The sequence below is a fragment of the Geotrypetes seraphini genome, chromosome 9 (genome assembly GCF_902459505.1).
Source record: "Geotrypetes seraphini chromosome 9, aGeoSer1.1, whole genome shotgun sequence".
NCBI classification, from domain to species: Eukaryota; Metazoa; Chordata; class Amphibia; order Gymnophiona; family Dermophiidae; genus Geotrypetes; species Geotrypetes seraphini.
Genome location: NC_047092.1, coordinates 116968203 through 116982526, shown reverse-complemented (window position 1 = coordinate 116982526; position 14324 = coordinate 116968203). Strand labels below are relative to the sequence as shown.

Sequence of the window (14324 nt, the reverse complement as noted above, 5' to 3'; positions counted from 1 at the left end):
CAAAGTTTATTGAAAATACATAAATAAAATAATGCATCCACACAAAGGTATGCAGGTCTAACATAAGAGTCTTTCAATTCTTATGGTAATGGACCCCAACATGGTCCGTGTTTCGGCTGAAAAAGCCTTCCTCAGGGGTATATATAGATAAGGTTCAGTAGATGGGACAAGATACTGCAAATAAAACCGAAAAGAAATGCTCTAAACCAGTGTTCTTCAACTGCCGGTCCGCAGACTGGTTCCGGCCTGCAGAAATATCCTGTCGGTCCATGGCCGGAACATGCCTTGGGCCTGAGGAGATCAGCGCACAAAGCTGCGGGCGATGGCAGTGTCTCCTACACGCATCCTGTGCCTGAACCAACAGCCTTCTCTCTGACATCGCAATGTCAGATGAAAAGCTTTTGGATGATGCGTGGAACGCATGAGGAGCCGCTCCCGCACATGGCTTTGTGCAGTGCTCTCCTCAGGCCTGAGGCACGTTCCGGTCGCAGACCGGCAATGAGGAAGAAGGGAAGTGAGGAAGAGGGAGCCTGCTGCAGGCAGTGCAGAAGAGGGAGCTGGCCACGGGCAGCATAAAATGGCCAGGTGGGAGCGCTGGTATGTTTCTTGCAGAGGGGAAGGAAGACAAGTGAGACAGCTGGCTTTCTAAAGGCGTTGTTTGTAAACAAGAGAGGGCAGGACACCCAGCCTCACCCAATTGCCATGATGAAGGGATGGCACATAGAGGGAGGGAGACAACAAAGGTAGGGGGAATGATTTTATTTCAATTTAGTGATTGAATTGTGTCAATTTTGAGAATTTTCATCTGCTTTCTATATTTTGCACTGTTTAGGAAGAAATGTATTAATTTCTTTTTTCTGGGGTTGTACTGCATGCAGAGACTTGAATCTTAGGGTTTCATTTGAATATATTAGTAATTTTAGTTTGTGGTCCCGTATTTGCACAGGGGTAATCTGTTCTGGTAGGAATGAATGTTGAGAAGCATACAGTGTGCTTTGTGTAGTTTAATTATGTGTTGTTAATCCTCTATAATAAACCCTAAGCATGCATGCGGACTTACAACACCGTGATCCCTGACAGCATGATTTGTGATTCCGTGGCCGTGTTCGATTTGTGGTGTGCGGTGGCTTGTGGCGCGTGCAGCAGTGAGCTCAACGGCAGGAGAGTGTCCTTCGAGGTGCTGTGAGGCATCCGGCTGCTACTGCTGCACAGGGAAGTGGAGGGGGAGAGGAAAAAAGGGCTGCTTTTGGGGGGAGGGGTGTACTGGGGGAAGGCAGCAATCTTGGTTTGCTCGGTGGGCCAGAGAGAGATAGGCAGGGGGCCAGGGAGAGAGACAGACAGAAAGAAAGACAGACAGACAAGGGGCCAGGGAGAGAGACAGACAGAAAGAATGACAAACAGACAGGGGGCCAGAGAGACAGACAGACAGTGGCCAAGGAGTGAGAAAGAAAGAAAGACAGACAGACAGACAGACAGGGGACCAGGGAAAGACACAGACATAAAGAATTACAGACAGACAGGGGGCCAGAGAGACAGATAGAAAGATAGACAGACAGCGGTCAAAGAGAGAGAAATAAAGAAAAAAAGACAGACAGATAGACAGCGTCCAAGGAGAGAAAGAGAGACAGAAAGAACGACAGACAGACAGAAAGCAGCCAAGGAGAGAGAGAGAAAGAAAGAAAGACAGACAGCTAAGGAGACAGAGAGACAGAAAGAAAGACAGACAGACACATCTATTCTAGCACCCGTTAATGTAACGGGCTTAAAGACAAGTACGATTATATTGTGTGTGTATATATGAAAAATGAATGGAAAAAATAGTGTTATGGGGGCAGGGTCTGGGACGGAGATGGGTGGGGTCTGGCCCATGACTTAGCCCAGTGTTCTTCAACCGCCGGTACACGGACCAGTGCCGGTCCACAAAATAATTTTATTTCCGCCGGTCCATAGGTGTAAAAAGGTTGAAGAACACTGCTCTAAACAATTTGTTAGGAGCCTGCTGCTCAATCTGGGTCCAAATGTAAGATCGGAGAACACATGATATTGGTTTTCTAAGAGATCCCAGTCCACACTTCTGACATGCTGTAGCCCCATATCATGGATTCTGTTAGGTACATTTCTTCTGATTTTCCCTCTCTGGATTTTATATTCTATAGAAATGGATGCCTGTGAATCAGGTCCCTGCCAGAATGGAGGAGAGTGTGAAAATGATGCTGGCTCTTATCTGTGTGTCTGTCCAGAGGGTTTCTATGGCTATAATTGTGAGGCAGGTAAAGTCAACTTGCCAACATTGTTGTGTGTGTGGGGGGGGGGGGGTGCATGGGAAGAAAGGGTGGGAGCCCATTTATGGGTTAACAAAATGTTATTAAGATATTTATCCTTTCCAGTAAGTAGGATTTCTTCTTGTTTTCAGCATTCTTTGAAGCTCTGTTTTTCAACAAGTAAATATATTTGTTTGAAGTCTTTGATGAGTAAATATTTTGAATATGTAGGAACCAAACTTTGGAATAATCTTCCTACTGAATTAAGGAAAGTTTCTTCATATTACAATATCTTTTGAGCATTGTTAAAAGCTCATTATTTTAATTGATTTATAGTAAAATTGCTGAGAGCTTTGATGTATTATTTTTAAATATTGTTATCTACCTAGATCTATCCTTTTTAAAATTGTTATCTGCCTAGAATCTGATTGGAGATTAGAGCTGGCTATAAATGTTCTAAGAATGGAATAGTATGTTGAATTAAATATGCAGGGAAGAGGGAAAGCATCCTGTGAGAAGGTGTCATTTTGATCTGTGTAGCAAAGAGTGTTGGTTAGCTGAAGATTGTGAGTAGATATTCAGCTGGTGGCAGGCAGTGCAGTTAAAACTTGCTGATGGCACTGAACCCAGAAATGTGTATCTGGTGATCATCACTGAATTTCTGCTTTCATTTTTGGCTGCTGGAACTTAACCGTTAACCAGTTAAGTTCCTAGCAGTTAAAGGTAGGACTGCTATTTAAGCATTCCTATTTAACTGCCAAACCCAGCACTGAATATCAGTGCCAACCTGCTATATCAGACAATATTGCCAATTGCCGGTTAGCCGCTATGTACTAACTGCAAATATTCAGCGGAGATAACCATGTAGCTGGTTAAACACTATTTAAGCTGAATGTTGGGTTTGGAGGGTATATAATGAGCCTACTATAAAGGAGAGAATGAGAGTTTATACTGTGTGTAGCAAAAGTTTATATTAATGATAATGAGAGAGTGGGAGATATTACCAAGGTTAGCAGAGGATTATAGAGGATGGGATTTTGGAAGGAAGTAGAAGATGGGATTTTGTTGTTTAGTTAAATGTGCAAGACAATAGGAGAGCATTAGGTCAGCTGAAGTTTTTTCGTTAGATAGATTGTGAGCCCACCGGGACAGAGAGGGAAAAATGCTTGAGTACCTGATTGTAAAAACCGCTTAGATAACCTTGATAGGCGGTATATAAAATCCTAATAAACTTGAAACTTGATTTGTGGAGTAAGTGGGGCAGATTGTTGTGGGGATCTCCTTCCTCAAACAGTTTTTTTCATTATCAAGTGGAGTAAAGTGAGTTTATACCCTTTCACCATTTAGAGGGAAAGAGGGACTTTCAGTCATGGAACCTCTTCTTGACCTCATGAGCAAGGAGGGACATTGGTACAGAGAGTCCTCATCTTTATCACAGAGGGGGAACATCAGACCATCAATAGGCCCTGACAGTTCTGATGGGGTGATGACCTAGACAGTCTACCAGTGCTCTCAGAAAAATGTAAGTAGACATTTTGGGAGCAATTCTATAAAGTAGCACCCAAATTTAGGTGCAACAAAGGGCCACATTTAGTGCCAATACTACAATGGTGTTAAGATTCACCCAACCCACTAACACAATCGCTTTGGCATGCTGAAAGATGCAGCAATTTATGCCAAACCAATAGCAGATGTAAGCTTTGGCGACTAAGTGCGCCAATCAATATGTGCAACTGATAGTATTCAATACATGGCCAAAAGCAAAAGGAAAACCCAAAGGTTCCACAGTGAAATGGTAAAACCAAAAGCAAAGTACTTTGTAAATGGATGTGCGTGATTCATGTATTTATTCAGTCAATAAACGATGCAATCAACAGTTCTCAACAAAGAAATTCACATATGCAGTGAAAGCTGCGGACCCAACACGGTCTGTGTTTCAACTAACTGCCTTCTTTAGGGGTCCAGTGGTTTGCGATTACACAATGAAAACAAGCAAATGTGGATATTCTCAAGGTTGAGGAAATCAGTGTCCTCCACTCGGAATCTGAGTAAATCTGTAGAAGAAGGAGATGTCGGCACTGGTAGGTCAACTTCAGCCTGGTCAACTGCTGGCGCATAAGTCAAGGTTGGAAAGTTGACTTCTATCATATCAACCTCTGGTGCATGAGTCTCACGACTTGTTGACTGAAAAAACTGTGTCAGCCTTGTCTGCTTGGCTTTCCTTCTCAAGTCATTAAGGGCTGGATTCTGTAATCGGTGCCCAAGTCGGCGGCCACCTTAAAAGCACCACCGATGGCCTGTCACTCATTCCAGGGCGCTGGTTATAGAATCACGTCTATTTAGGAAGATAGGCACCTGAAATATAGGCCTGGATAAACCCTGGCCTACATTTCAGCCACCTATCTTTACTGCTAGATCACAGCAGCCGATCACAGCAGGAGAATTCCTCCTCCCCCATCAGCTGAGCAGCAGGGACTCCCCAAAGCCGCAATTCTGTATCTAGCACCCAAATTGGATAGCCTTCGAGGGCACCGGTTACAGAATTGTGACTTTGGGGAGACCCTGCCGCTAAGCTGATGGGGGAAGGAATTCCCCTGCTGCAATCAGCTAAGCGACTGCAGCAGGGAAATCCCGAATACTACTGCAAGTCGTCCAGCCATAGGAGTGACCTTAGGGATCTAGCCAGTTGGAGTCAAAGGAATGGAGCATTTGAGCTACAAAGAACGACTCAGGAAACTGGGACTGTTTACCCTCGAGAAGAGAAGACTGAGAGGGGATTTGATAGAGACTTTTAAAATATTAAAAGGATTTGATAAGATAGACCAAGAAGCAGAAATGCTAACATTTTCAGATGTGACATGGACAAGAGGTCATAGCCTGAAACTGAGTGGCAGCAGGTTTAGGACAAATGTCAGGAAGTTCTGTTTCACTCAGCGAGTGGTGGGTGCTTGGAATGCACTCCCGGAGGAGGTTGTGGCGGAGACTACGGTACTGGGATTCAAGCGCAAGTTGGATGCACACCTTCTTGCATATCATATTGAGGGATACGGTAAAGTCGGGTCTCCAAAAAGGAGTACCTAATTGGGCCGCCGCGTGTGCGAAGCACCGGACTAGATGGACCTCGGTCTGATCCGGTGAGGGCGTTTCTTATGTTCTTATGACACTCCCAGTGCATCCCAGAATGCACGAATAACGAGAACGGACTGTATTTGCTGGCATACACACAGGAGTCACCATTTTACAAAAATACACATGGAAAAAATAAGTAATACCCAAAAGCTTCCATGTGTAAATATCATCACATCCACATGGAAGCAGTGCTTTTGCAACTCCCATGTAAGTAGAGCTCCTTTAATGTGCAGCTATCCAATTTTATAAGCATAGATGTATGTAAGCACAGTCAATTAAGTAATGAAGCTGCAGTTTTTATTTTTCCTCATTTGGGGAGGTGAAAATAAACAATGGAGGCCACATTACAGTAAAGATGTGCGCAGAATTGAATCAGTTCAGCGGACGGCCACCAGGATGATCTCGGGGTTCAAGGGTCTCTCGTACGAAGAGAGACTGAACAAATTGCAGCTCTACACTCTCCAGGAACGTAGGGAGAGGGGAGACATGATCGAAACATTTAAGTACCTCACGGGATGTGTCGAAGTGGAAGATGATATTTTCTTTCTCAAGGGACCCTCGGCCACAAGAGGGCACCTGCTCAAACTCAGGGGCGGAAAATTTCATGGCGACACCAGAAAGTATTTCTTCACAGAGAGAGTGGTTGATCATTGGAACAAGCTTCCAGTGCAGGTGATCGAGGCAGACAGCATGCCAGACTTTAAGAATAAATGGGATACCCATGTGGGATCCCTACGAGGGTCAAGATAAGGAAATTGGGTCATTAGGGCATAGACAGGGGGTGAGTAAGCAGAGTGGGCAGACTTGATGGGCTGTAGCCCTTTTCTGCCGTCATCTTCTATGTTTCTATGTTAAGTAAAATTACACTCTTAATTCCTTGTAGAAAGCCCTGAATAAAACAAACCCTTTAAAAAATTCTATGTAAATCATGAGTTGGTGTAAATCCTGATGGGGATATTTTTTCCCCAATAAACATGAGTTTCCTTTGTAAAATGAGGAATATATGTGTAGATTTTTGTCCTGCATAAAGGAAGTCCAAACCATGTCCTCACCCCTTGAAATTTTTGTGTGTTGTGGATCTCCATATCCACACAGCAGCTTTCTAAAATCACCATTTATGCATGAATGTAATCAATAATATAACTTCTGCTATTTACACTTGTAGGTGCTTCCAAAATAACAAAATTTTATTTATATACCGCTGTACACCTGGTAGTTCGTTGCGGTTAACAGAATTATCTAAAGGTTGAACAAAAGCAGCGCATAGTACAAGAACAGTTTTCTAAAGGCTCTCTTAATGAGATTTACATTAAACTGTTTTAATGTCAATGAGCTGATTCATATGTAGTACAGTTTATTCACATTTAATTTATTAATAAAGCATAGAGAATTGAGATCCCAGAGAGAAAAGAGAGGAGAAGAGGGTTCTGAGTTGATATTCTTAACTGTTTCCACACACCGCCTGGCTGAACTAGTGTCAATGTTTGCAATGTCATTCTTATGAAGCATAGTGAGCTAGAAGGAGACATTGATGTTTTCAACAGTAATAGAAAGATTATTGGACCTTCCAGAATTGCAGAAAAACATCTTATTTGCTCCTTCCCACTAGTTTGATCAACAATCGGGACACGGACCATGTTGGGTCTGTTCCGCCACTTATTTCTGTCAGATGGGATGATCAGTGTCACTCAGAAAAGCACACAGACAATATAAAAGCATAGACAATAACCCTTTAATATATATATATATATATATGAATATAAGAATAAAATAGCTTCACCGTGATCCCAGGCAACGACCATCCTTCATAATTGGGAATCCCTGCAATTGATAGGTGGGTGGACCAAAGGAGACTGTCCCTTTAGACGTCATGGATTCTAATGTTAGGGGCAGAGTCCCGTCCTTATATAAGGTGAAAACTGCTGAGTTCATAGTTATACAGCTGATCCTGCAGTAACCAGCGTCCTTCACTATGATTCAGGCACACCCGGTCCTGGTCTTTTGTTCTTTGTTTTGGCAGCACCCAGGTCACGGAGGTCAGGATAGCAGATAAGCAGACTTGAGGAGACATATCACGTAGTATGCTGAGTTTCAGTTACCCCCTGGCCATAGGCATAACAGTCCACCCCTGGATCCTCAAGTCTGCACCTCCGAATAAGAAGTCATCCGAATAAATAATAATAATAATAATAATTTTATTCTTATATACCGCCATACCCGGAGAGTTCTAGGCGGTTTACATCAGTTACAGTAGTATCTGCGTTGACACGCAGATTTACAAACAGTTTGAACAATTTTAAACAATTTATCAGCAATACACAATTTATCAGCTAAAAACAAATGTTAAAGCAGGTTTACAGCATTTTATCATGTAAAGACAATTTATCCTATATAAGTAGTTTATCAGATATTTATCCGATATAAGTAGTTTATCGGATATAAAGGGAGAGAGTGTCTGTTTGTATATACAATAGGTAAACCCACAATTAAGAAATGTTAACATAAGGATAGCTAAACAAAAATATAGAGTAAGGGATGAAGAGTAAAAGCATCCCACTAATGGTGTGCAGTGGTAGCTTCAATGTGATCTGCCACAGAATGCAAGTTAGTATTGCAAAATTCAGTATCTATAGGATTGCTATATTTTGCATGGCTTTCTTTATAGATGGCAATAAAATAATTGGAGTAAGTACATCGGCAAAAGAAAATTAATATTTACATTTGATATAAACATACTGAAAAGGGAGCTTGAATAGCAGGAATCACAAGTTCAACAGTACTGCTAGCAACACAAACATTTTTATATGATATTTCTTGTATAAAGGTATAACCTTGCGGTGGAATGGTCCTTTGGCACAAATTGTAGGTATGTTGTAGAGAACATGGTTCATAGATGACATGTTTATTTTATTTTCTTCATCTCTTTGTTGCCCATGATAAGTGGGAAACCCTAATTGGGGTCCCAATGTCAAAGGCATCACCGTAAAAGGACACATTGTTTCATTTCAAAATTACACCATTTTCTATCTAAGGGTGTGGTTTTAAATCAATGAGATAAAGTTAATTCTTTGTGGTATAAAAAACAAAACACAGTTATCATTGACGACATGTAACATTAACTGATCATATCGTAGTGTTAGTTCATGATTATGTACAGTATTTGGCACCCATTCACCTTCCCATCTCAATACATCTGCTACTCTGGAGCCAAAATATGCTTGTTTGCCAGCCTGTATTTCAGAAACAATAGTATTTACTATACCTCAGGTTCTACATTTAGGTAAAATAGGAAAATTAATTTTCCATTCATAAATTATTTCCTTATGTTCTAAACCTGGTATTCTTGCATTCTCTAATATTTCTTGCTAATTAGGCATTTTACTTGAAAGTATCACATATAGGGAATCATGGAAATTAATAATCTTATTAACATTATATTTGTGCTCTTACTCATGGCTTACATACATTTAGGGTAGCTTCATATTCACCATCGATCACTGCAGTTATCTGGTATCCCGTTTTTCTTAGCAGCTTAAGTTAGGGTCTGGCTATGCTCCAGTTTCAATAGGCTTGCTATGCCACTCACATGCCTTCACTCACGTAAGAGTCAAGTTCACCACCCCAGAGACCAGCCCTAATATGAAGCGGCAGGATATAGGCTCACTTCTATTCCCAAGTCGGTGCCACATAATAGCGTCATGGCATGGCACTGTATGTCTGGTTGCGTGTCATCATCTTCTCGATCTGGTGAAATTTTCTCTTAACCCAGCATGTTAGCCAAATCATAAGAATAAGAGAGCAGAGCTGACCAATTCTATCACAAAGGGATGAAAGTCTATATGGAATAACATTTCCCAGTACGTGATTTTCCAAGGAAAATATTTCATCATGACTGTTTAGCTTCAATGCTTTAGTTACAATAAACACCCCTAGTGATAAAAGAGAAGATATGAAAAAGAAAAAGGAGAAAAACCACTTTATGTACAGAATGTGATAACATGTGACACAATACTTGTGTGTAAGGTAGTATTTGTTTGAGATAAGAGAAACAACACTAATGCACTTAAAGGTATTCTGTAGGACATTCCGAAAATACACCTTTTTATGTTCTGGACATAATTATTATGTCACTTAAGAGAGACCATAAACACGTACTGATGGTAATACCAAAATAACTTATGTCAGAGAGGTGCACTGCACTGTTTATACCTGGTAAGTTAAATAAAGAGAGACCATTGTTTTATTTTATTTAGCAAATATCAAATACCAATGAGCACCATTTTACCAGGTATAAAGCTTTCTAATTTTTTTTCTTCAGATATCCTCTTATAATATAACCCCTAACTAAATTATAATTGGGCAGTATGAGCCATAGCATAAAATCATTGTGAGCATGGTTTTCATAAGAAACTTTCTTGTATGTGGGGGAATCTTTTTTGGAAAGGGATATGGTACCATTTGGACTAATAGAAGGGGTGGAAAAACTCTGGAAATGGCCAATGTGCGATGTTTATTGGGGTAACCCATAAGCTAAAACAGACAACACATAACAGAAACAGACAAACACAGAGCTCCAGCATGCTTTTTTCCATCGGCAATGATTCAGGGTTGAATTTAATCTGTAAATAAGCACACTATTAATCAAAAGAGTCATAAACAAATTTGGTATCCATTGGATTCTCACTATTAGGTCACAGTGCTGGAAGTATTTTAAATATGGCACAGTGAAATTGGTTCTAATGACCATGTCTGGATGTTAAGCTTCTAAAAGAAAGAGAGATAGAAACTTAAGTTAATTGCTCTATAGTTTTGCTGGTCTCCTTTCTATCTTCTTCCATTTCCAAGCTCTGTCACACAATCATAAGAGAATGCAAGCAGGGACGTTTTAATCTATAAAACATACAAGAGAGGTTTACGTGAAGGTACAGTGGTTCACAATGTTAGAGTTTGAGGTAAAAGACACATTTGCAAAATCACTTGGAGTGCAACTTCCTTATACTATCTAACAAAACTTTATACATTATAAAGGTCACTTAGCAATATTTCTACTCTTTTATTTGTCCAACCTACCCCATATGTCACCCCAGATGTGAAATATGTTGCCTCCAGAATCCAAAAAGGCCCAAGTTTGGTTTTGGTTTTTTTTTGGGGGGGGAGAAGGGAAGTTTACAATCTTCTGTTTAACTTTCTCTATCACCTCTCGGCATCCTTTTGCCCACTTAGTCAATATAGTTCTACTCCTGCATGTAAGGTATAATTATCTAAATGTTCTGCTATAATCTTGTGATAGAAAGTAGGACTATGTAAGTATTTTTGTGGTAGTCTGGTAGATGTATATTGCCTCCCTTGCCAAGTGAATGCAAATTGTTCTGGACATTGCTCCACTATAGGAATAGTAAAAAATGCATTGGTTCATGTTTACAATTTTAGTGGAGATCGGTACTACTATTGGTTTGGATAATTTCCCCACCACTACTGATCTCATAGGAATGTCTGACAATTTACCAAAACTATAGATTCCATCGGAAAGCTGTAATGTTACCCCTTTTAAGATATCCATCCCTATTATATTTTAAGGAATCTCATTGATCAATACAGTATATTCCCGAATTGGTAATTGTCCAATTTTTAAATGTTTTTTTTTTTTGTACCGCTTGTATAATCCCCCCCCCCAATCCTGATATTTATATTCCTCCACCCCAGTGTCCACTACAGCTTGTACCTTTTGCTCCCCAGATTTCCAATAAATATTTATCTCTACATGCAGACGCTGTTCTAATTTGGTTCAGGCAAACACTGAGGCTTTGCATTCACATCATTGATCCTCCCAACACTTCCACCTTTTTAAATCAGTATAAAGAATGGAAGCAGTTTCCTCAGGAGGAGCCATTGGCACCAAAATATCCTCCCTCTCTCCTTTGTTCACTTGTGCTTGAGATATAGATTTCTTTCCCAGTCCTCTACTTTTGTACATTTCCCATAACGTCCCTATATCTTTCCCATCTATTTCTTCCCTCTTTACACCATCTTTTATTAATGCCAAAAACATATTCCTCCGAGACACCCGATTATCCCTGTTTGAATTGGATTGTCCTTTTCTCTTTTTATCAAAAGTATTTTGAGGTCCCCAGTCCCCCCGATCTCCTGTCGGACCGCTTCTAAAGCTTCCAAAATAGTCCTGTCTATTTGATTGATCAACAAAGTTATCATTACCTGTTTGCCGGTTATCATTACCTGTATGCCGGTGCAGCATACTTGATAATTTTATTTCTCATGGACACTGTAAAAGGTAATGACATATATGTGTCAGCGTGACCTATTACTAAGGCTACCTTCATAGCCTCCTCCTTAATTCTCATTTGAGCATCTTTTAATGTATACCAAATTTTATCATTTGAGGGCCAATCAGATTCAAGTGGATATCGCTTCGTGACACCCCTACTAATTATCTCTAATAAAGACCATTGGGCATATTTTGCAGGATAAGGATCCTCCCATAACGCATTTTGTACTGCTACTTCTTGACTAATTTGAACAAATTTAGGGGCATCTGTGGCATCCAACATAATCCCTGCTGCGCCCAGCTCCTGCACCCGAATTACCCATTGTATTAGTGGTTCCCCAGGCTGCTGTGTAAAGCGTGCCATCATATCCATGACTTCTTGTTGAGTAACATCCTCCATAACATTATTTCTAGTCAGATTTTCTCCTGTCTGCAGATTTCCCTGTAATCTTTGTCTCCTCACAGGCTTTGCTTCTAAACTTTCTGCCTATTCTCCTTCAACACATATATCCTCCTCACTGTTATTAGAATTTGAATCCCAAATATCCCCATCCCGTTTGTTTGGATTCCAATCATCCGGCAGATGATAAATTAAGATTTTAACTTTTCTGTAACTCACTTTCCGCCTCCGTTTCTTGTATTTATATTGTGCACATCGCACAGCTGCCTTTTCTGTTACATTTTGATAGGTGTCTACCTTATCCATTAACAACTTATTCTGACATTGTAGCATTGTAATGGCATGCTGTTGATTACACATTTTCTTTTCCAGCTCTCCTAATTTCAATTGTAACTCATGTTTAGCTTCATGCAAATTCCTCCATGTTGACAAAATCATCCATTCTTGTCTAGAAATTCCTTCTTGCTCTTTTCCTTTTGATATTTTCATCTTTTGTAAGGAGGCACATAATTCATGTGGATCCCCACTTCCAAAAGTACAGGATTCCCATAATCCTGCTTCTACAGACCACTCAGTGGCCATTAATTTACCTATACTGTCATTCCAATCCGGAATGGAGGGATTGGGAGCCTGCTCCTCAACCCCTTATTTTCTGGGTAGCTTTTCTGATGACATTTGACCACCCCACTTCTGGTACCAATATGTTCCGCCACTTATTTCTGTCAGATGGGATGATCAGTGTCACTCAGAAAAGCACACAGACAATATAAAAGCATAGACAATAACCCTTTAATATATATATATATATATATATATATATATATATATATATATATATATATATATATATATATGAATATAAGAATAAAATAGCTTCACCGTGATCCCAGGCAACGACCATCCTTCACAATTGGGAATCCCTGCAATTGATAGGTGGGTGGACCAAAGGAGACTGTCCCTTTAGACATCTTGGATTCTAATGTTAGGGGCAGAGTCCCGTCCTTATATAGGGTGAAAACTGCTGAGTTCATAGTTATACAGCTGATCCTGCAGTAACCAGCATCCTTCACTACGATTCAGGCACACCCTGTCCTGGTCTTTTGTTCTTTGTTTTGGCAGCACCCAGGTCACGGAGGTCAGGATAGCAGATAAGCAGACTTGTTGCAGAAACCAGCTGTCTTCACTTGGACACCTGGTCAACCTGGTTTTACTGTCCTTTTGTTCTCTGTTTTGGCAGCACCCAGGTCACGGAGGTCAGGATAGCAGATTAGCAGACTTTTTGCAGAAACCAGCTTTCCATCTGGTTTTACTGTCCTTTTGTTGTTGTTTTGGCAGCACCCAGGTCACGGAGGTCAGGATAGCAGATAAGCAGACTTGAGGAGACATATCACGTAGTATGCTGAGTTTCAGTTACCCCCTGGCCATAGGCATAACAGGGTCCAAAATATGTTTCCATCTTTGTGAGCAATTAGTTGGTTGTGGTATATGTATTATTTTTTTGCCAGCACATACATTGTGATGTTTTTACTCACGCTTTTAGATGTTTTTATAATTGGACATTTTGTTATTTTTGCTAAACTTTTCCTGCAACATCCAGAGACAATTGCTTCACCCTGTTTGTTTTAGAGTTCCCTGCCTAAGGGCTAGATTCACTAACCTACCCGATCATGACCGATCCATGTCCAATCCGAGCAGGACTGATGGATTCTTCAAGCAATAATATTCTAATGGGGGTGATCGGAGGAACGTCCCCATGCACTGACATAGATTGCTAATGTGTGATCCAGATGCATGCGCAGGCCATCTGCTTTCCCTGTAGATGGGTCTGCGCATGCGTTCATGTTCGTTTGCTGCAGGTTTGTTGTTTGTTTTTTGGGGGGCCCTGACTCAATCCCCTGTGGCAGCGGCAGCCTCTTTTAAAAAAAATTTTTTTAAACCTCTCAACTTCTTTGTGAGCCCATGATTTTAACCTGCTTTAAACTCGCAGGTTAAAACCATGGGCTTGCAATGCGGGGAAGGGCAGGAGAGTCGAGTGGCAAGAGAAGCAGAGAGAAGGGCGAGTCGAGGGTGGCAAGAAGATCAGAAAGCAGGGCGGAGGGGGGTTCAGGGCAAGAGCAGGATAATGGAGTCAGAAAATCCATGAGTGACTGGTCCCCAGCAGTCGCTTCTTGTTGATCATCCAGCCCATTCGGTGTTCAAGATTTTAGTTTAGTGAATCTAATCCCTGCCTACTTTGCATGCCCTTTCCCTC

At 40.9% G+C, this 14324-nt stretch overlaps 1 protein-coding gene across 1 annotated transcript in view; it reads left to right on the top strand.

Moving 5' to 3' along the window:
* Positions 1-14324, top strand: part of SNED1 (sushi, nidogen and EGF like domains 1) — a 1138259-nt gene that overhangs the window by 709056 nt on the left and 414879 nt on the right. Inside the window, exon 18 of the mRNA XM_033958723.1 lies at positions 2157-2270. Within this exon, the coding sequence (XP_033814614.1) occupies positions 2157-2270 (114 nt within the window). The remainder of the gene's footprint in view (positions 1-2156; positions 2271-14324) is intronic.